This window comes from Rattus rattus, chromosome 13, assembly GCF_011064425.1.
Source record: "Rattus rattus isolate New Zealand chromosome 13, Rrattus_CSIRO_v1, whole genome shotgun sequence".
Taxonomy (NCBI): domain Eukaryota; kingdom Metazoa; phylum Chordata; class Mammalia; order Rodentia; family Muridae; genus Rattus; species Rattus rattus.
This window is the reverse complement of record NC_046166.1, coordinates 9,755,781-9,775,573: the sequence shown is the minus strand read 5'-3', so window position 1 is coordinate 9,775,573 and position 19,793 is coordinate 9,755,781. Positions and strand designations below refer to the sequence as shown.

The following is a 19,793-nucleotide window of genomic DNA, read 5'->3' as shown; positions in this document are numbered from 1 at the left end:
GGGCCAGTCTGATGTTCACAAACTCAAGGATACAATGAAGATAATATGGCTCAGGCCTGGATTATGGGTCACAAGGACATCTTACAATGGTAGTATTAAGTGAGAAGTGGGGCTGGAAATGGAAAACCAAGGGCAAGTGGGGAACCCAGAGAGGCTCCATAGAAGTACCCAGGTTTTTCCAAATGAGATCCTTCCCTATTTCAAGACTCCACAGACCCTACCTTGGTACGGTCAGCCCGATACACTAATGAGCTTCTAAGTGTCTTTTCATGGGGTCCTTTCATTTCCAGCAAATGGGGCTGTTTAGCCATCCTCTGCCCATTGCTGGCCCTGAAGAAAGCCTTTCATGCTGTTCTAGTATGCTCAGCACTATTGGTGCAGAGGGCCTTGTTAAGGAAGCTGATGGAAGGCTGGTAAGGTAGAAAGTGGGCAGGTCTATTGGAACCCCATATCTACTGAGGGATATCTTCTTTGCTTTCAGGTCTCGTCGCATGCTGCACGGCTGGCAACATGTTCCCAAGTTTGTGCTGGATATGGTGACAAGGTTATCAAAGTACGACTTGATACCGAAGGCTCCTTTGTGATACAGGGGGCCCTGTCCTGTCATGCAGAGGACTTATGTCTTGGATTTGGTAGGCTCAAGAATTCCTCATAGAGGGAACACAGACTCAGGCTGGCGTGCTGAGCAGAACAGAGGACACAGCACACCTGTTTCATGGAGATGTCTACAGCATTGGCTGCTCCTGCCTGGGAGTTAGGTGTAGTACAGAGACAGAATCCATCTTCCAGGACCGCCTCCCTACCTCCCCAGGCTTGAAGGCCTGGAGGCTAGGGGGACCAGTAACTCAGAACTAGCACTTAGTTACAGAGTGCTTGAGATCAAAAGAAAAGGACAGGCAACAAGCCATGGAAGGATGCAGGAAAGGAAGGATGGGGTCAGGGGAGTTTCAATGGGATGTACAAATGAGATAACTTCAATACCAGAGAAGCTAGAGACAGGCGGACATTAGAGTCATCTCAAGAAGGTGGGTGTTCTCTGAGTCCAGTGAGACAGGGGAGGGCCAGTCAGCTTGGGGACAAGGATTTAGGGACTTACTAAGCCAGGCCAAGGGCCTTAAATTTTTCAATGTGAGCTATGAGAGAGTTATAGAAGTTTTGGGGAGATTAGAGGAACCAGATCAAGAGTAAGATCCAGCTGAGTCAGGAACTAGAGAGGGATTACTGGGGAGCTCAGTATGGGATACTGGATGGGTTTTCGAGGGTCCTGTGGGAGAGAGCAGTGAATGTGGGGAAGAGGATGCTGGAGGAAGAACAATTCCTCAGAGCTGAGTTGAGATGCTGAGAAATTTACAGTAGACAAGAGATGAGGAGGGGGGTTCATGTGGAGGAGGTTTCTTGCTCAGTGTGTGCGTGTGTACACATGTATGACTATGAGCACATGTAGGTGTGTATGTGTTCGAGCACAGGGATGGAGTAGGGGGTTGAATAGGCTGCCTCTCTTTCCCAGGGGCCACATTGCCATAGGGGTACAGAATTTTTCATGACATTTATCTCAAGTCCCTATGCTTACTAAATGAGGCCTCAAAGTGGAAGGGCCGAGACTAGGGAAAAAAGGATCTTCTTGTTTGAGTACCCTCCTTGACATTTGGATGACATCATGTTGTAGTGGTGGTGGCTTCTCAAACACCTGCTTCCTCCCAGCCAGAATCTGCGGGTATCCATGATCTCCTACTCCTGTAAGGGCAACATCCTCCTGCCCATCACTGGGGACAGGTAAGTGTCCACTTGAAAGGTAACTCAGACCTGGTGTTCCAGGCCTCCATGGAACTGAGGGATTGCAGAGACCCCCATGAGGGCTCCACAGGAGTCCACAGTGACTGGGTGTTCACATGCCTATATACTGATATATACTGCAGTCTACCAAGCCCTTGACTTCCTACTTCACTTGAACTCATAACCTTGGGCTTCCAGAAGATTTCTACCTTCTTGCTTGTCTGCCTTCCTTCCACCACTCTTGAATCTTCTCTGGGACCTGGCTATGACCACACACGAGACTGAGGAAGGTGGTTGAGTGGATGTGGATCCTTTATAAAACCCTGGCTTGTGTGGAGTCTGTTGGACTAGATCATCCTCTGTTTGGGTCAGTGGACAGGGAGATCACTGGGAACCAGAAGGGTCTGGGGTCCAGGGAAAAGCAGCAGAGGCTCACTCTGGGAAGAGCGCACCCCAGGGTGGGCGCATGAGTCCAAGGCTGGCCTTTGTACTACAGGCAGATAAGGGGAGCAGATACCCACAGAGGGAGGTGACTCATTTGTCCCCAGAATGCCAGAGAAAGGATATTGGGAACTTCTGACTCTCTGGGAGGAAGAACTTTGGATATCTGGCCTGGAGATCCATACAGAGTGAGAGTAAGAGAAAGGCATGAACATTTAGGATTAGTGATGTGCAGAGGTCTAGGAAACCTCTGTCCAGGGCTTAGGAGAAAAGTGTGGAACAGTGAGTGAAAGAGAACATACCCAGGCCCATAGGGTGACACCTGTGGTTCAGCAGGGAAAAGGAACAGGAATGCTAGCTCTGGGATTCCAGGGAAGATCCGATGTGCCATCTGGCTTGTTCAGAGAGACCTGACTAGGTTTGAGGCAGCAGAGATAACATCTATGGGAAAGATTCTGGTAGGAAGCCCAGAGAGGCAGTAGGGGCCGGTAGATGGGTGGGGACTGGGCTGGGTTTGACAGGCTGTGATTTGACCCCACTGGTTATAATGGATATTGCCCTCACACTCCCTAGGCTGGGCTGGGCCGGGCATAATCAGAGCACACCTTATGGCAAGCTCTCCTTGTCCCCAACAGGAATCCTCTTTAGAGTCAATTGTGAGTCATCTTGCTGTGTCTATACAGTTTTACCACATTGGATTATCCTAATATCCCACTTCCTGTCCAAGACCAGCTACTAGACCTACCCATGACCACCTCAGTGTGTTCTGTTTTCAACAGCACCTGACAGGCCATGTTGCCGCTAACTTAGGGAGCAACATAGATGCCTCATGGACAGCCCTCAGAGCCGGACTCTCAGGTCCCTGTCAGGAGCTTGTGGAATCCACAGTTGTGCTTACTTCTAAGTAGCACAACTTTGCAGACTAGACGGAAGGGAGTTAGGCCAGGGCTTTGTGGAAGAACAGTGGCTCAAGCAGAAGGACACAGCTCCCTTCAGCACTACCCACTGGGTAAAAGGCTGATCAGAAGAAGGGTAACCTGGACGGAAGGTTCCAGATAGGATTGTGGGTACCCACGAAATTCTTTGGCTTAGACGATGACTGAGAACTTCTCCTGTGCTCCCCCATCTCAAGCTGCCTTTGTCTCATGGGGTGAAAGACTAAGAAAGGCCCAGGGCAGAAACTTTAATGTGGCTTCTTGCCAGGTAGCCTCAGCCTAGGAGTAGATAAGTCATCACCAATAATATCCTAGGGTCTCCATCGAAACTTAGACTTCATTTTCTCAGCTTCATGTACTCTGATAACCATATGGTGTAATATTGATGTACTCTAATATCCAGCCGCATGTTGTCACTGCTCATAGTCCTCATGTCACCTTTTATTTTATTATTTTTTTTCCCAGACAGGAAATGCTCAAGGGTATCGAAAGAATGAAGAATACCATAACCACAGGACACGAGCAAGTTTACCAAGGGTTGTGGAAGGTATAAAGGGCTAGAACCACCTCGGGATGAGCACCCTGGGATCATCTCACAGTGTCCCACTTCTCTTTGTTGCCTTACAGGCAATTAAACAGATGATAAAGGCCAACAGAAGAGGTGAGCTGCTTGCACTGTAGTCGGGGGTGGGGTTCCCACAGAGCCAGGCTTCCCTGGAGAGCCTGTGTGCAGACCCTCAGGGCTCCTCTAATTCTTATCAAGTGCTAAAAAAGGATGCGGTGGTCCCTTCTCTGAGCCTGAAGGCTCCTGTGAACACAGTGCTGTGTTTGCGAAGCTTCTGAGAAGGGTAGGAGGCCCCATATGGCTAGGCGTGGGTCTTGGTCATGCTGAGGGTCTTTGGCCTACAGATGGGTTTGTGAACAGAAAGGGGGAAGTACCATGATGCATGCATGGAAACCAGGGCTTGATGGCGTCCATATCTTTCACTTTTCAATTCTTTCTTTTGTGGAGTCCCTTGCCTAACACCTTCTGATCTATATAGTCCTGATGTACTAGGTCCACTGTTACCCACCTCTAGGGCTGTGCCCAGAGTTAGCACCAGGTTCCACCTGCCTTAGCAGGAGGGTTTTCCTGATGTTCCAGTTGCTCAAGGATAGGCTTAGAGGTGACTGTGGCTCCCTGAGAGAACAGACAAATCTACTTTCGTAGGCTGCTCCTGAACCTCTGTCTCCTATAGATTAGTGAATAAAGTCCTTTCTCACTATGGGGATCACTTATGGTGGGTTCTGGATCTGGGCTCACTGTGGGGGTCACTCACGGTGGGTTCTGGGTCTGGGCTCCTGATCCAAGGGCTAAGGAGTTGAGACTACTGGGTCTGTATTGGGTGGTGCCGGGCCAGATAGCATGTTGGGGTTCTTCTGGCATTCCTCAAACCTCAAGTACCAAGTCACTCTTGCTCTCTTGAAGGCGACGGGAGGCCCAGCATGATCATCTTCTTGCTCAACGGCCCTCTAAGCAATCAGGCCTATGGGTATTCACTGGATGAGGTGAGCCCTGCCATCCTCAGCTGTATCTCTCCCATAGTATAAATGTGATTTGGTGGTTCATCTCTCTCTCTGTCTCTCTGTCTCTCTGTCTCTCTGTCTCTCTGTCTCTCTGTCTCTCTGTCTCTCTCTCTCTCTCTCTCAGGCTAATGATGCTCGGAAAATGGGAGCAACCATTTACGGCGTGGGTACAGGCCAGTCTGAGAGAAATCAGGTAACAGTTCCGGTGACCGTGTGCTCCTCTGAGTCCTAGTTGAAGGACACCCTCCCAGAGGTGCCATCTCATCTACCCTGGGGATGTGAGCAACAGGTGGCCACTGCAACGGTAAGGCACACGTGACTGAGTTTCTTCCCCCAGGTAGGATGATGAGAGACTCCTGTTTCCAAAGCCTAGGCTGTGAGCAGAAGCCAGTGTCTGAGTCACGGTAAAATCAAATGGCTTCTGGCTGGATGCTCAAGTCGTGTCTTCTCTCTTTTAGATAATAGGACTTTCGGGTGGCCCACAATATGCATTTACAAATAAGAGACCTGAAGATCTGAATGACCTCATTAATCCAGTGAGTGAAATAGGCCTAGACAGGGGCAATGCCACCTCACCGGATTCCTGAAGCTAACTCTCCTGACCTCGTTTCTCACTCTGTATTCCAGTTAGCATCCAAGATCTGTCCATCCCTTAAAACTGCAGTTACCCGCATTATATGTATAAAAGGTAAGCACTGAGACAACCATTATGCTTCAGGCAGATAAATGTGTCATGTGTGCGCATGCATGTGTTCATGGTTGTGCAAGTGATGTGCATACAATGAGTATGTGTGCGTATCAGTTTCTGGATAGTGTGTAAAGTTTTGTGTGCGTGTGGTTTATATGGTTATATAGTCTACATAGATGTTTTTATGTTGTTACTATATAATGTTTCTCTCTATATATTGTGTTATACATAGGACATGTATGTTTGCATGTATTATGTGTACACAGACTCTATGTGTTGGAATATAGATAACTGATATGTGTCGGGGGATGAGCAGGCATAAGGTGACTATGATTTGGGTGTAATACAATGAACATTTGGAAGGTACGTGCTGTGATGACATAGCAGTATGTAAAATAGTTTATCTCACAGTAAACATGTAATTGTTAAGGGATGAAGGGAAAGAACCAGGAACAGAGGACAGCCACTGAGTCTCTGGAGACACTCCGGGATGTTTGTGACTGTTAAGTGTCTACAAAGGCAGCCATGTTCACCTCAGCCATGGGATATGTACCCTTTCAGTGTACATGCCTGACCCCAAGGACTGCCGCTGATAAGAACAATGTCTGCGCATGCTAATATCCCATGGCAGTGTGCAGCGTGCAGCGTGCAGCGTGCAGCGTCTGGTCTTAGGGGAGAGATGATCACGGTGACCTCAGGCTTGGTCTCCACATGGCTGGCATGTGTGAGCTGTGAAAGAAGGCAGGACAGGGAAGCCTGCGTTGTTCTGTATTCTTCAGCCCAGGCAACTGCAACCTGACATTTTTGTTCTTAGGGAACCCTCCTGCTCTAGGCTTGGGCAAGCAGGACTAGGATCACATCTGAGCTCTGTGATCCATGAAACTCAGCCAAGGACAAAGCACTGTGTGTCAGAGGGTCTATAATGCATCCTCCGATGGATAGAAATGACATAGATGGGGTGTCAGTGAGATTTGAGACAGTGGATAGAGTGGGGACAGCTGCAGCACCTAGAAGATGTAGATGCTAAAGACAGAATCCAGCCCTGACTACTCTGCTTCCTGGCTCCATGCTGCCCCTTGTCCTCCTCCATACTGGGTAAGAGAGAGGAGACTGCTATGTGGAGGAGTAAAGGGAAGAAGCCTTCTTTTCATACAGGCTTTCTTCTACCTCTGGGTAGTGGAGTCCTGCTTTGCAGCCATCCTGACTGCTGTGTGTTTCTGGTGCTCCCAGTGGACATAGAGGCCTTGGTATCTGGGCATCCGTGACAAACTGCAGATGAAAACATGAGTTGTTTCCAATGAGACATGCACCTCCAAGCAACAGTTCAACCACAAATCTGTTAAACTGTTGGCTGTCTTATGCAGACCTGCCACATACAGGGTGTCTCTTATTTGGAGGGAACCTCAGGCAGGAGGCTGCACCCCAAATGAAACAGAATAGGCTGTTTTCCTACGCCTAGCATGGAGTCAACCTGTGTTCTAGTTTGAAAGTCCTTGGTGTCAACTAGTCTTGGGCATCTGAAGAACACAGGGTACAGGGACAAGCTGGATCTGGCCCAGAAGTGGTCGTGCAGGGGCAAGAGCTGAGGAAATTCTACCGTGGCTCCTGTGGGAACAGCCAGCTAGCCGCTTGTGCTGGATCTCCTGAATACTGCTATCAGTGCCAGAGAGTATCCCCACTACGGTAGTCAGCAAGTGGGAGCCGATATGGTTATTGGTTCACACAGACCTTCCCTCGTCGGAGGCCATTTTAGCCAGTGGAGAGTCTTGAAAAGTTAGATCAGAGGACTGCTCACATAGCTCTCCTCAGGGTGTGAACGTCTTCCTCATAGAATCAAACCCAGTGGTACTTGAAGGATACGGCTTTGACTTCGCCAGGCGTAAAGAAGATGTTATCTGCAGGTTCTACTTAGGAGGTTCTACACATCTCAAAGGTAAGTGAGGTTTCTGTTCTCTCAGTCAAGTCTCCCCCCCCCCGCCCCCACCAACTGTCCTGCTGGACGATGCAGTTAGAGGTCGTGTGTTCAAGGGGGAAAGAGGGGCCCGGCTGAGCTGGTGGGGCACTGCCTCCTTCACTGGCACCTTTTCCAGTGTTCTTTTGAACTTAATATTTTTAATGATGTTTTTTATTTTTATTCTCTGCCCTACATTCATCTAATTATATATATTTTTATTACTGGACAACCTTTTAATTTATTCTTAATTTAAAATCATTTCCTTTAAATAATTTCCTCTCAAATTCCCGGCCTCGTCTTTTTTTGTTATTATTACATATATATGGGTACAACCTGCTGAATCCATCCAGCATTGCATGTGCATGATTTCAAGACTGAGTATTTCCGTGCTGTAATCACTTAGGGAGCTCCTCCACGGCTTCCCTGAGTGGCCTATAGTTTTTTTTGTCTCAGGATGGTAGACAGTCTTTTTGTTGTTTTATTTTTCCTATTACTGTAATGTTAGTAATATTTTAACTTCATTGTTTCATTTTAAACCTCATCACTTACATTTTTAATGATTTAGTTTTTATTTTCCTCCTTACATTTATGTAATTTTGATTTCAAGTCTTCTCATTTTGGGGGATCCTGCTTGTTTTTTTTCTCCTTTTCACTAACCTGATGTTATTTTCTTCTCCATTGTTCATAATTCCCTTCTCTGCTCTTCTATTTTTTTCACTTACTTAAACTCCCTTTGTCTCCTTTTCCTGTATGAAATATAAAATGAGGTCCATGTCATTTTTCAGTAGAGTGGATAATGGATCACAATATTAAGCAAAATTATCGAACTAGGAAGACAAATGCCACATATTTTCTCTTAAAAGCAGAGTCTCCCTACCCCATGTGCCTGTGCTCATACATGTGTGTGCATCTCTCTCACCTCTGTGTATATTATATGTATGTATGTGCCCATGTGTGCCTGTGTGTCTGTATGCGCATGTGTGTGTGTGAATGCACATGTGCTCTTACGTTATAAGAATAGAATGGTGATCTCAGCCCCAGTAGGTGAGCCCTGAGGTTCAGGGGCTCTTGCTGGGCACCAGGGTGCTGTTTTGTGCTGGGACGCTGAACAGAGTGGGGGCTTACCAGTAGTCTTTGGATTGAAGAGGGTAGAGAGGAGATTGTTGTTTCTCAGTCAGACTATCAGCTCTGCTGGTGGAAGCCAACAATGATACATCCATTGGTAGTTTTGTCATTTTCTTTCAGATGTCAACCCCATCAATATAACCAAGACGACTGTTACTTGTCCTGGACCAATTGTAGATTCTGAAGGAAAGTAAGCAGCCCTTTTGGAGGCCTTGAGGGAAGAGACCAGTGGTCAGTGTTTACCAATATAGAGAGGGATGTAAGGTGTCCCCTCGGCTGTAGAGCACCTATTTGCCTGTAGGTGGGCTCCTGTACCCTCCCATCTGGCCCTGTCCTAGCTTAGTAGTGCACAGCATCCAGGCTCTACTGAGGGCAAGATTCAGGAGATGATGGGAATGAGGGCCAGAACGTGATCTCTAACCATTTCTCTGAAACAAGACAGCAAACTCTGGTGACACCATGCTCACCTCCACCATGCTCATTGTCTCAAAGGTCATATGACATATGTGTCTCTCATGGTCTAATCTGCCCTTCACCATCATTACAGAGGTTCATTTCTCGTTCCTCAGGAAATGAGCTCTCTTTACCCACAGATCTGTTCTCCAGTAGTTCAGAGTGTCTGAATTTTAGTGTAAGAGTGGGAAGAACTGGGGTTATCCCTTGAGTCAAGCCCAAGGTCCTTGTCACCAGGCTATTTCTCAGTGTCTGTCTCTGTGTTAGCGCGATCAATATTCTACTCAGCCTGGACAACGGAAAAAACTTCCTGAATAACGGTTTATACGTTGCCAGTAGGATATGTGTGAGTACCCATGGGACTGTGACCTCATCTGTGCAGATGCTCTGGTTGGGCAGATCTAGCAGGGAAGTCAAAGAGCAGAGGGGTCCTATGCAGACCACAAGAGTGGCTTGTATATATTCTTAACTTCGATGATCCAGCCCAGTTTCCAAAAGGGTCAGTGAGGCATGCACCAAGCAGTCTGCTAGGACATGTCCATGGCGTCTAGGGCAAATGGCCCTTCCACATTGGTGTCCCCAGTCCAAAAATACAGAAGTTTCATCATTGTAGTCATGGTGCAGGTGATAAGAGCCCCAGCCACTAATGTGGTCCCCAAAATACTCTGGGCCCTTTGTTCTCAGGCCTGTTTGGTGAGCTCAGTGCAACATGACAGGAGAGTATGTCCAGGAAAAAAAGTTTCTCTTAGCTTATACAAACTCTACAGAGTTGAGCGGCATCCCTGGATTTGCCTGGCTCATCTCATATCCAGCTGGGAGGATGGACTCAGATGTCTACCCATTAGGCACTCAGCCTATAACATTCGAGACATAAGCACTGAGGCAGAGAACCCTGGCTTCAACCCCCAGCGGTGACATCACTGGCATTTCCCAAGTGCTCACCCCCTGGTACCCCACATCCCTTGCTCTGAGTTGGACCGGCTGCAGCCCACTCTAAGAGGCAGCTGGAAGAACAGTCCTGATCCTGAATTCCGTGGCCTGAGCCTGAGCCAGGATTGTGAACTCGGAGTCTGCCAAGTGTCCATGAAAGGAGGCAGTGCTCAAGTCACAAGCTATGGTTCAGGGGGAGAAAGGTAGTAGCACCAGGGTGTGGAGCTGTGAAGGGGGAAGAGAGATCTTAGTCTGTATCTGCTCTTTGTAGGCTTGCAGCCTCTCCCAGAGATTTGGTCACCAATAGCTCAGTGCCATGTTAACCGAAGCCCATAGTGAAGGCCAGGATCTTCAGACCATGGACTGTCCTTACCTTCCCCAAAGTCTTGGAGCAGGGCCAGATGTGGGATTGCCTGGTGTTCTATCAGTTTGGAGAAGCCAGGAATAAGGGGAGAAGAGAGATAGGAAGGCAAGTGGCAGACATCTAGGAAGGCCTTGTACAATTGCCTTAGTCTCTGTGGGATGGGACCTGGCAGTTCTTTGTGGGGGCTCTGCTTTTGGGAGCTGGTGGCATATAACCTTTCCTTCTCACAGAGCAAAACTCCACTAACTACAGTTAAAACCACCGGAAAAACTACAACCATAACTACAACAAGGAGGACTACCACCACAACTCCATCTACTACAACTACTACACCCACCACCATCACAGAGAAACCGAAGCCAAGCGTCGATAAATTCATTTTTGTCCCTATACTTCTGGGCCTGCTGCTGTCGATGTTGCTGATTGGTTGTTGCTGGCAGCTGTGCTGTGTTCCGTGAGTGGCCCTGCCTGCTCAGCCTGGGGCCCAGGAACATGCTCTCCATCCAAGAGGCAAGGACGCAAGGAAGCATCATGACAACAAAGCACAAAGAACTGTCGGGTCCCATCTCTATCCAGGGAAGCAGTCAGTAGAGAAAGCCAAGACTAGCCTGGAGGTCAAGGGAGACTAAGGCATGAGCTTGTCTCAGAGGAAAGGAAGGGGCGTCGGCTCTGAGGCAGGCGAGACGGGGGCAAGGTATGCAGTGCTACAGCTGCTGGGGTTCTCCTGCATTTGCACCTTAACCTGCTTGTGACTCCCTACCTGCAGAGAAGGATGGGGGCTCCATCAGATCAGGTGGAGTGGATCAGCACAGGCATGGGCACGCACATAGATCCCAGGATGTGTGCACCCATCCCTGCTCCACACCAGGGTCCCCTGTCAGCAGAGTGAAGGCAGAGCCCATTCTACACATACCAGCTTCTTTTCTCTGCTTTACCCTCCAGCCTGTAAAGGAGCTGCCCCCACCTCAGCCCCGACCACAGGTAAGTCATGCTTTGGATTCTGACATTGTCACGTGGCCAAGTACAATGACCTTCAAGAGAGGAATCAGAACTCAGGAAGGAAGAAGGGCAGAGGAGCTCAAGGGTCAAGAAAGGGGTTCACAGTGACATCACCCAAAGACAAGGTCCTACCCGATTTTTAGGATCTCCTGCCTTAGCCGCACCATCTGCACCCTGGGGAGCTGCGTCAGCATATGCAGCTGTTTCTATGGGCTGTAGCTCTTAGGAGACCTCAGAGGACTCTGGTGCCGGGGTTGCAGCTGCGCTCCTGAGAACTGGATTCCCTGTCAAGCCCTGGTTCCCATCCCTATGTTGGAGGTCTTTAGGTCTATCTCCAACCCTGCCTCCTGTCGAGGTAGAAGGATTGGCTGGGATCAGCCTAGGGACTGGGGGACAAGGAAAGCCACACCTCATCTCCAGTTCTGAAAGTGGAAGAACTATTCTAAGACACACTGCTAAGGATTACCTTCCTCCAGAGGACCCTCTGGTATCCACCCTAGGCTGCAACTCCTCCACAGGCTGGGATCAAGACTTTAACACAAAGCATCTCGAGAACAGTTGTCCAAACCATAACAGTACGTCTCATTCTGTCTGTTTCACCCTCTAGCCTGTCAAGGGACTGCCAGCACTTGCACCACAACGAAAGGTGAGTCATTCTCTGTATCCTGAGAAGGTCACATGTCACGAAACAGGCCATTGTTCATCCTGTACCCAGAGCCTACCACTACTTCAGCAGATACAGTGAGGTGAAGGGTCAGCAAAGACTGGGGGGCTCTCAATATCACCAGATAAGGAACATTCCCAGAACCTTCCGATCTAGACCTTGGTCAAACAGCCAGTATAAACAGCTGCGCTTACCGCTTTGGAGGCTTTGAGGGGGTTCCTGTGAACTCCGATTGATGCTGAGGCCGCTGAGAACAGAGCCTTCTGAAAGGAGTCCTGATTCTCATCTCTAGATAGGGATCTTCTGGCTCCTATGCATGTCTTCATCTCTGTCTCCTGTCAGGGTAGAAGGGTTGGCTGGGATCAGCCTAGGGACTGAGGGATAAGGAGGGTGAAAGTCTCGGGACCCTGCTCTGCGAAGGATGTCCCCAGGGAAACACAAGGACAAGGTGGGTTCGCATCTGCAGCTCCCATCATGTAAGGACCAGATGTAGAGAGGCTGGGGCAGGTTTGGAGCCTCGATTTGGACTCAGATAGGAGCAGCCTCGCTGTCTTGTTTGGACTGTGCTGGCTGCAGAGTGGCCTGGGTGAGGATGTCCATGCAAAAGCCAGAGACAGGTGGAAGGGACAGTTGCCTGCTAGTGCTGGCCCACCGTGCAGCAACCAGGCCAGACTTCTGCCAGCAGGGCTGACGTGAGAGGGCCCAGGGCTCTCAGAAGGGCTGTTGCTACTTCGTGAAGCCCCATATCTGAAATGTGTGAGGAGGCTCTCTTTTCTTCCCGTGGAACCCCCCATGCAGTGGGATACATTTTGCTGTTTACCCCCCAATAACAGCAGAGGCCCACAGTGCCAAGGGCTGTACAGGGCACAGACAAGGTCCAGACAAGGTTTTCTCTCCCTTCAGCTCAGAGAGAAGGAACAACCTCCTCGGGTGACTCCCCCAGCACCCACAGTACCTGTAAACTCAACCTCCATTGTGATCATCTGCTGTTGCACCTGCCGTGGCCTCTATGTGAGCAGAGATGTGGAGGTGCGAGGACTCCTCAGGACCTGTGACTTCAGACTGCCTGGGTGTGGGAGGGTTCAACTCTACGGAACAGGCTCTGAATTTCTGTATCTGAGGACAACCATATGCAGACCCTCCCTTATCCTAGGGAAGGAGAGCGTGCAGGAGGGTCCCTACAGTATCTAGGTTTGGGGACAGTGATGACCTGGCCAGCCCCTGGTATCGCAGGGCCATTTTCTAAGCCCTGACAGTATTACTAATGTGGGTGGGGAAGTCAGTATATGCTGAATGACAAAGAAGCTTACAAATCTAGGGACAGTTAAAAAAAAAAAAAAAGACCAGTCTCCAAACGCTTCTGTCTACCGTGAAACCTGGACAAAGTCCAGTGCCCCTGACTGACTACCTCCAAGTTCTTTGAGAACATAGGAAAGAGCTGACTCAGTGGTTCTACTGCTAAGATGGGGCAAAACGTTATGGGAAGGAGATTGTTGACATGGCTACCCTAACAGGCACGGCACCACAAAACCCCTGTAGAGTTGACCTCTGGTGGGCAGGTAGTCCAAGTCTCCTCCTTTCACCTCGGAGGTTCAGGCCTATGGAAGGGAGAGGCCTGCCAGCAGCCAGGTCTCTCATCTCTGGTGTTTACCTGGCTTTGCCCTATTCCTCCTTGGTCCTGCTCTCAGACAGACCCTGTTTCCTCAGGAAGCTTGGACCCTGTTTCCTCAGGAAGCTTGGACCCTGTTTCCTCAGGTAGCTTGGACCCTGTTTCCTCAGGAAGCTTGGACCCTGTTTCCTCAGGAAGCTTGGACCCTGTTTCCTCAGGAAGCTCTCAGTCCCTTCACAGCCTCTCAGGCTATCCAAGTCCCAGTTCTGCCTATCTCCTGCCTATGTCTGAAGAACGGTCAACATAGATTCTCTAGGGAAAGAGGCCACTGGCCGGCCATAGGCCTAGCCTGGCATACTGGTGGCCTGTATGCCTGCATTCTAGCCTGACCCTACTCACTGCACGAGATCCACTGAGTCTGAACTTTAGGTCTGAGGTTGAGGGGTTCCCAACCCCTAGACCGAAGGTTCCTCTGTCTTTTATGTTTTCTGTCTTGGTCTGTGTCACCTGCCACTCAACATGACATAGGCTGCTTACCTGCCTCTCCCCTGTGACCCTCGGTGCAGGCCTTTTTGCTGAGCCTACATCATGGCTCCCCTAAAGGCCTCTGCATGCCATTACCCACCACTCCTGCCTCTAAACCTCTCCAAAAGCCACATATTGGCTCCTCTCCCCACAGAGACACTGCTGTGTCACTGGGTCCCACAGTGACAATCCCAGGCAGTCAAGGTTGTAAGATCCTTTCTCAGGAGCCCACTTGGGCTCTTTCTCAGAGCTCTTTGGGCACAGAGTCCTAGGAGACAAGGATTCTCATGCTCTGGTGGGGGGCAGAGTCCATGCCCTGATTCTTCCTCATGACCATGTTTCTGCTCTTCAGGGCAATGTGACTGTGTGCAACTTCAATCCCCTATGCTATCCCCAGTTGTCATTGATATGGCCTCAGTATGGTAACCAGGTGAGTGGGACCCAAGGCTACTTCTAAGGGCCACAATGGTCACTACCTTTTACCTGTGATGGTTGCTTTCTGGGTCTGTGGCTCAGAACCATGTCCCAGCATGAGGTGAGGAAGAAAGCCCAAAACGTGAGACCCGGCACTCATGAGCCTCCCAGACATGGTATCTATGACGTCAATGACTGGTCACTTTGGCCATGGTCGACAGTGCTGTCTGGCCAATAGTGACTCCATTTATTAAATATTAAGGGTCTCTCTCTCTCTCTCTCTCTCTCTCTCTCTCTCTCTCTCTCCACACACACACACACACACACACACACACACACACACACACACACGACGTATAAGCAGGTATATTTGCCTGTGTGTGAGTGAATAGAGGTCATAAGTCATCCTCAATCCTTGAAATGGTCTTGTACTAAACCTTTAACTCGCTGTTTCTGCTAGACAGGTTTGCCAGTGATCTCATGGGATCTGCCTATGTCCCACTCAGTATTGAGGTTGGAAACATACACTTCTATGCCCAGCTTTTATGTGGGTTCAGGGGATGTGAATAAGGTCACTTTGACAGGGTTACTTCAGGTCTGGTTCATTTTAATGGTGCTTCCTGGGCTGGCTGGCTGGTTTATGGTCTGCATGACAGTGGTTGGTTGAGTGGGATGTGAAGCCTGTCCTGAGCCTGGAGGAAGGGTGGAAAGAAACATCCCTACTTCCTTCTCTAGTACAAGGTCTATGGCTGCTCTAATTGCTCTTGAGATGGGAATATGGGATATGGCAGAGTTCAAGGTATTAGGAATCAAATAGAGGCTCCTTGTGTGTGTATGAATAAGAGGGAGGAAGGGAAAGAAGGTGAAAGGGAGGACAGATAAAGGCTGTCAGTCAGAGCTTAAGACACACTGCTGTTGGCAGTAACTTTTATTCACCTGATGTAATTACTGTCTTGGAGGCTCACTGCTTTCGTCTGACAACCTAGGCCCAGTCCTGGAAGCTTCTAGCTTCTGGACAATCTTGTCTAGGCCTAGTATGTTTTCAGCCTCTGAGAATTCCTGCTGAACAAGCTCACCCTTTCTTGTTCTTTCTGAACTCTGGCTGGTTAGTCAAATCAGCTATTCTGGCTCAAACTCCTCTCCAAGCTGACTGATTCAAACTGACTTCCCTCAGCTTCTGACTGAATTGCTATGCTTGGTCTTATACTGACTTGGGCAATCTGTTCTAGTCTTCTGGCTTAGTCTTCTCCTCTGACTCATTCTGTCTTCACCCGTGTCTAGCTTGTTCTGCAACCTATCTCTGTACAACTGTCCTGGTAAAACTGCCTAAAGTGGGAGCCTGACATTGGAAAACCTGGAGGGCCAGGTTGATTATGGGAGCATCCAAGAATGTTTCTGTGAGGAATTGATTCAAGAGTAGATGAAACAAAGGAGAGTGAAAGCTGGGCTTGAATCAGCCTCAGAGGGAGCCCGAGGCCTGAATGGGAAGTGTAACCTACGGCCAGGAGCAGAGCAGACGGTCTTACTCAGGGTTATGTCTGTTGGGCCACAGAGAAGATGCTTTGCTCCAGATAGTGTCCAGCAGGACAGGGGCTGGAGAGAGCATCAGGTTGGAGTTTGAAGGAGAGATGGGGTAAGAGAGGATCTCAGGAATGACACAACAGCCACTCACACATCCATGCTTGGCGATGGCTCCAAGCAAGTCTCTTCTGCACACTCTGTGGAGCATTTGTGGAAATAGAGAATTATTTGAACAGATAGGAGCATGCGGTATAGGGGATCTAGGCAGAGCAGGAAGCTCAGACTTGAGTGGATGAAGAGCTAACTGGCTTGTAGGCTAAAGAGTCTAGACAAAGGCCCAGTTGGAGTTGCCCATCATGGCTTGTTGGCACGGCAGCCCCTTTCACAGGTTGAACAAAGCCACGTGTGTTGATTTGAATATGTTTGGCTCCCATAGACTTACATGCTTGAATGCTTGGCACATAGAGAGTGTCACTATTAGTTGGTGTGGCCTTGTTGGAAGAAGTGTGTCACTGGGCTTTGAGGTCTTATAATGCTCAAGGCATGCCCAGTGTGGGACGCAGTCTCTTTCTGCTGCTTTCAGATCAAGATGTAAAGCTCTCAGCTCCTTCTCTAGCACCATGTCTGCCTGTATGATGCCATGCTTCCCACATGATGATAATGGACTAAACCTCTGGATTATAAGCCAGCCCCAATGAAATGTTTTCCTTTGTAAGGGTGGTTATGGAGGTTGCAGAGGTGGCTTAATAGTTAAGAGCCCCGACTGTTCTTCCAGAGGCCCTGAGTTCAATTCCCAGCAACCACATGGTGGCTCACAACCATCTGTAATGAGATCTAATGTTTTCTAGCAGGCATACATGCAGATAGAGAGGCATACATGAATTAAAAAAAAAAAAGAGGTTCTGAGATCTTGTCTCTGCGCAGCAGTAAACCCTAATTAAGATACTGCATGACCTGATATCCTTGAGGATGGTTTCTGTCCCAACCACAGAGGCTAGCCAGGGCTCCGGTAAGGATGCTGCTGGTTGCATTTAATTTGGGCTGGGTTGCCGTTTCAGAGGCGTAGTCTACTCTTGTCATGGTGGGAAGCACTGGTAGACATGGCGCTGGGGAGGTGTCTGAGAGTTCTATGTCAAGATCAGTAGGAAGCAGGAAGAGAGAGCTTGAGTATTTGACGCTTCAAAGCTGACCCGCAGTGACAAACTTCCCCCAACAAAACCACACCTCCTCCAACAAGGGCACACCTCCTAATAGTGCCACTCCCTGTGGGATTATGGAGGCCATTTTTATTCAAATCACCACAGCCTCCAACCCGTGTTATAAAGCACATCAAGAATACCAAAGAGAAGGAAATCATGAGAGAAGCCTTATTTTGAAAGTGCCTGGAGAAAGCTTAGTGACTCCGGGAAGTTATTATCCAAATAGCGTCTTGTAACATCTCTAACCTGGCAGCCACAGGGAAGTCTAACAAATTTTTAACTGCCCAGATGCATGAGTTATTTTCGCCCTTACAAAGTGTCTGCTTCTGCTCCGATAAACACACAATATCTCAGGGAGAAGGAGGGGGAAGAGGGAAGAAGGACGGAAAAGGAAGGGGGTGGGGCTTCTGAAAAGCACCGCCCAAAAGTTCGTGCCTGCATTCTGCTTGCTAGAGCTCACTCACGTGGCTGCCGCAGAACACGTGACTTCGTAGCGGCGCATCCCGCATCCTTGAGCAAACTCCACTTGCTGTGATGAAGAGGGAAAATGGAGATAGGGTCCCTTAGCTGCATTTGATTTTGAGGACGTAAAGTAAATAGCAGATCAGGGAGAGGTTTAGAATCAGCCCCTCTCATCTGACTTGGAGTGAATGACATGGGAAGCTTTCTTAAAAGGTCCAATAAAGATTCTTCAGATGGTTATCTGGGCACAAGGACATATAGGCAGATGTGGAGTGGATTGAGTCTGTGTGGCTCAGGGCTCCCAGGCTGGTGTGTGATGGGGCAATCCTAGGACTGTATAGAGTGGGGTTATGGCCCAGAGTGAAGTAGAGACCTCTGGGTTGAGAGGCAGGTGTATTGAGAACCAGTTTTTCTTCCCGCTCTGGCTTTTTTTGTCTGACACAAAACACTTCTTGCATCTGCTGTGTGAGAGAATGGCATCCTTCCCTTTTTCATGGCTGTGGTTCAGTCTACCTGTTGATAATCACCTGTCCCAGAGCACGTGTGGTACCCTGTGCTCATCAGAGACTTTGCACACCAAAGTATGAAGTGACTTAAGTGAGCTAAAAATCAAGACACCCAAACTCGCTGAAGTTGTGGGAGAGCCCGTTTTCTCGCCCTTTCTGACCTCTAGAGCCTCAGCCTCAGCCTTCCATAATGCCTGGCTCTTTCTCTACCTCCAAAGCTAGCAAGGCAGAGCCTTCTGGGAGCTCCAGCTCGTGTCATCCCTGGCGTTGTCTCCTGATGGGGTTTGCATATGCTTCCCCCCCCCCATCTCGAGCGTGTCTTCCCACCTCAAATCTTTAGTTGCACTCCCAGATACCCTTTCTGTTGAGTAAGCCACAAGAGACAAATTTTCTCAAAATCAAAACTCGCAGATCTTCCAGGTCTTTGCACCTCTCAGACTTCGGTTACCTGCACCACATCTGGAAGGAGAGTGCAGTGGGGAGGGTGGGGTGGGGGAGGGTGGGAGAAGAAGGGCCACTCAAGCTTGCCCTGTGATGCTACTACAGGGCTCCCCACCATCCAGACAAGCAACTTGGCTTCAGAGTCCGGTTGCAGTAGTATCTCATTGTTTTCTCTCCTCTTTCCTATAGGGGTGGTTTACCAACGTGGCACTCGCGAAGGAACCCTGCGTTCCCAAGGTCAGCCTGCCACCCAGCCCAGAGTCTCTGCGTCTAGCTTCCTGCTCTCAGTGCCACCGTCTCCCAGATAGGCGTCCCAGGCGTCCCTTGGGGTTGTGGCGGCTTGCTCTTCATTCCTGGGTTCCCAGAGTGCCTCGGTCACTCTCACCTACCTAGTGGATATCTCAGGTGCCACCAAGCTAAGGCTAAGAGGTCTTTGCTGCTATATTCTGTGTATTGGGTTTAGGATTTTAATAAAGGAAGTAATAGATTGAAACTTGTGGCTGTTTATTAGCAAGTGTGTCATGAGATCCTCTCCCTGACGTGAATTTCTGCTGTGCCTGCCAGAACAGGACTCTCTAGTGTCATGTGACTAGACAGGGCCCACTAGTATTTCTGACAACCCTATCTTTGTCTGTCCCAAAGGGACGGGGTGTACGTTCATGTGAAAACATTTCTGCGAAACTCCCTTTCTACTAATTTTTGAGTTACAAAGACTATTTTAGCCTCTTTCCTTTGGTTTTTTTGAAATAATTTTATTTTTCATGGATATTTTATGTGTTTACTTTTCAAATGTTATCCCCTTTCCTCCGGCTCCCATACCCCTCCCCCTACTTCTATGAGGATGCTCCTACTCCCCCCCGCCCCCCGCTCCCACCTCAACGCCATGGCATTATCCTACACTGGGGAATTGAGCCCTCGAAGGACCAAGGGCTCTTCCTCCCATTGATGCTGGACAATGCCGTCCTCCGCCACATATGTGGCTGGAGTCGTGGGTCCTTCCATGTGTACTCATTGGTTGGTGGTTTAGTTCCTGGGAGCTCTGGTGGGGTTTGATTGGTTGATATTGTTGTTCTTCCTATGGTGTTGCAAACCCTTCATCTCCTTCAGTCCTTTCTCTAACTCCTCCATTGGGGTCTCCTTGTTCAGACCAATGGTAGAAAAGCATTTGGATTCTTTTCATCTATTGGACCCTATGGCCCTGGCCTCTAGTTTAAGACTACTTCT

General features: G+C 49.1%; 1 protein-coding gene across 1 annotated transcript in view; it reads left to right on the top strand.

Annotated features, from left to right (window-relative positions):
- LOC116914936 (anthrax toxin receptor-like) overlaps positions 1-18,962 on the top strand; it is a 30,465-nt gene extending 11,503 nt beyond the window's left edge. Inside the window, 16 exon segments of the mRNA XM_032919362.1 lie at positions 482-553; positions 1,702-1,773; positions 3,615-3,696; positions 3,777-3,810; positions 4,618-4,697; positions 4,840-4,908; positions 5,174-5,251; positions 5,343-5,403; positions 7,235-7,336; positions 8,603-8,672; positions 9,203-9,281; positions 10,460-10,687; positions 11,172-11,210; positions 12,796-12,921; positions 14,379-14,456; positions 18,759-18,962. Coding sequence (XP_032775253.1) covers positions 482-553; positions 1,702-1,773; positions 3,615-3,696; positions 3,777-3,810; positions 4,618-4,697; positions 4,840-4,908; positions 5,174-5,251; positions 5,343-5,403; positions 7,235-7,336; positions 8,603-8,672; positions 9,203-9,281; positions 10,460-10,687; positions 11,172-11,210; positions 12,796-12,921; positions 14,379-14,456; positions 18,759-18,962 — 1,474 coding nt within the window.
- The last annotated feature ends 831 nt before the right edge of the window (positions 18,963-19,793 follow it).